Source organism: Tupaia chinensis, unplaced genomic scaffold, assembly GCF_000334495.1.
Source record: "Tupaia chinensis unplaced genomic scaffold, TupChi_1.0 Scaffold143594_1, whole genome shotgun sequence".
Lineage (NCBI taxonomy): Eukaryota > Metazoa > Chordata > Mammalia > Scandentia > Tupaiidae > Tupaia > Tupaia belangeri.
Window position 1 is genome coordinate 110,132 of NW_006203440.1, and position 2,479 is coordinate 112,610.

A 2,479-nucleotide genomic window follows, 5' to 3' on the forward strand; every position below is an offset into this window, starting at 1 on the left:
AGAAATAGCTATAATTGATGTGTGTTCTTCATTTATTATGCTGACCATGTTTTGTCCAGGGTAAATGCTCACACATGCTTGTTGAATAAAAGGATTTCACATGACTCTTCATTAAATCATTTCTCCAAAATTTGATATTTCTTAACAGTAAACTTCATCCTCTTATTTTTTGTTAATAGCGACTTCTTCACTGAATTTTGTTTTTTTGTGTTATGTGTATATATACCAAGCCTGGTGCTTGGCTGAATATTTACAGTTATTAAGATACCAGTGGGTTCTCCCAAGGAAAATTATACATGGAAACATTCCCATATTAATGATTAAGGACATCTCTAATATCTCTTGTACAAGTCTTCTAATATGTTTGAACCCGACAACTTTTGTTGAAGACTTCTAGATTCATTATATTACAGGGAAAGTTATCTTACAACACCTACGACAGATTACTGACTAAAGAGTTGCCACATACAATTTATACATATGGATTCTCCTCCAAATGATTTTGCATACATTGAATAAGGAGGATTACTGCAGACTCTTTTATATTGATTCAAAAGACTGTTTATTCAATGGGTACCTCCTCAGATGTGTCTACAATTTTTTTAAGAATTATTTTTATTTAAATTTATTTATTTATTTGACCAGAGAGGGACAGAGTGTGTGTGTGTGAGAGAGAGGGGGAAAAGTGAGAAAGCAAGCTGCCAGGTCTTGGACTTGAAGGAGTCTGGTGCCCTTAACCACCAAGCCACCTGCTGGCCCCAGATGTGTCTAAATTTTAAATATATGGTTGAAGACTCTTCCAAATTTATTACATTTACATTATCATGTCATCACAGGTGAGAATATATCAAGTTATTTATCATTTATGTGTGTGTCCTCTCATGTTGCCTAAGGGAAGCAGACTGACTGAAGGTTTTGCCACACAGATGGCATTCATATAGTTTTTCTCCAGTATGAATTCTCTCATGCTGTCTAAGGAAAGAAGATCTGCTAAAGGCTTTTTCACACAGATGACATTCGTATGGTCTCTCTCCAGTATGTGTTCTCTCATGTTGTTTAAGAGACGAAGATTGACTGAAAACTTTCCCACACAGATGGCATTTGTATGGTTTCTCTCCACTGTGCGTTCTCTTATGCTGTCTAAGATCAGAGGGTTGATTGAAGGCTTTCTCACACACATGACATTCACATGGCCTCTCTCCAGTATTAATCATCTTGTGTTTTCTAAGGTTAGAGCAATTACTAAAAGCTTTCCAACATAGGTGGCATTCATATGGATTCTCTCCAGTGTGTGTTTTCTCATACTCTTTAAGAGTAGAAGATTTATTGAAGGATTTTTCACACAGGTGACATCTATATGGCTTCTCTCCAGTGTGAGTTCTCTCATGTACTGTAAGTTTGTAAGACTGACAAAAGGTTTTCCCACAGAGATGGCATTCATATGGTTTCTCTCCAGTGTGAGTTCTCTCATGTTCCATAAATCTATAACACTGACTAAAGGTTTTCCCACACAGATGGCATTCATATGGCCTCTCTGAAGTATGAATCACCATATGTTGTCTAAGGTAAGAACAATTATTAAAGGCTTTCCCACATAAATGACACTCATATGATTTACCTTTTGCTTGATTTTTCTTGTGTAGATTAAGGCATAAGCAGTCACTAAGGGATTTTCCACACAGTTTGTTGACAAAGGGTTTTTCTGATGTTTGAATTAATACATTTTGAGGCAATGCAGAGCTGTGAGTCAAATCTTTTCCCAAATCATCGCATTTAAAATGATCTTCTTGAATATAAGAATTCTGCTTATATGAAGGAAATAAAAGGTTAATGAGCTGCCCATATATATCTGTACATTAATTTTGCTACATCTGAATCCTAGACCAATCATTCAGTAATAGTTTAGAGTTTTGTCTTTGTGTTACTTGCATACACATGGTGTGTTACTGTGCTGTAGGCCAATGACTGTATTATCTAGCATATCAACTGTAGGACTATCAAAATAATTTTAAAGACTTCAATATATTTCAAAAACAAAATATAAGAACAATGCTTATGCAAATATTCATTTTTAAGAAAGATCTCAGTGTATGGTTTTAAAGTTAAGTAAATTTCTTCATCAAACTGAAATTATCCAAATTTTGTCTTAGCAAATACTTAAACACAATTTAATTATAGCCAGGCGATGGTATTCAATTTCTCACATTTCCCATTGCCAGGTAATTATTTGGATGACAAAGGCCACATCCATGGAACTTACCATTGAACTGATAGCTCTGTTCTTCTTACTCATGTGTTGTGTGAGTATCATTTCTTGTTTTTCAGGTGTACTTTCCCTGCCTATAACAACTGCAAAAACAAAAAAGATTACATGGCATTATTGGAATGAAAAGTATTAAGGTTCAGGGGAACGTTTTAGAAACTGGCACTTAGATGGAGCAAATGTGTCAAATGAAGGAATACTGAAAGTAGCAGGAAT

The 2,479-nt window shown here is 35.0% G+C and overlaps 1 protein-coding gene across 1 annotated transcript in view; it reads right to left on the minus strand.

Moving 5' to 3' along the window:
- Positions 1–863: 863 nt before the first annotated feature.
- Positions 864–2,479, minus strand: part of LOC102502927 (zinc finger protein 596-like) — a 15,011-nt gene continuing 13,395 nt past the window's right edge. Inside the window, 2 exon segments of the mRNA XM_014582406.1 lie at positions 864–1,802; positions 2,261–2,349. Of these exon segments, the coding sequence (XP_014437892.1) occupies positions 864–1,802; positions 2,261–2,349 (1,028 nt within the window).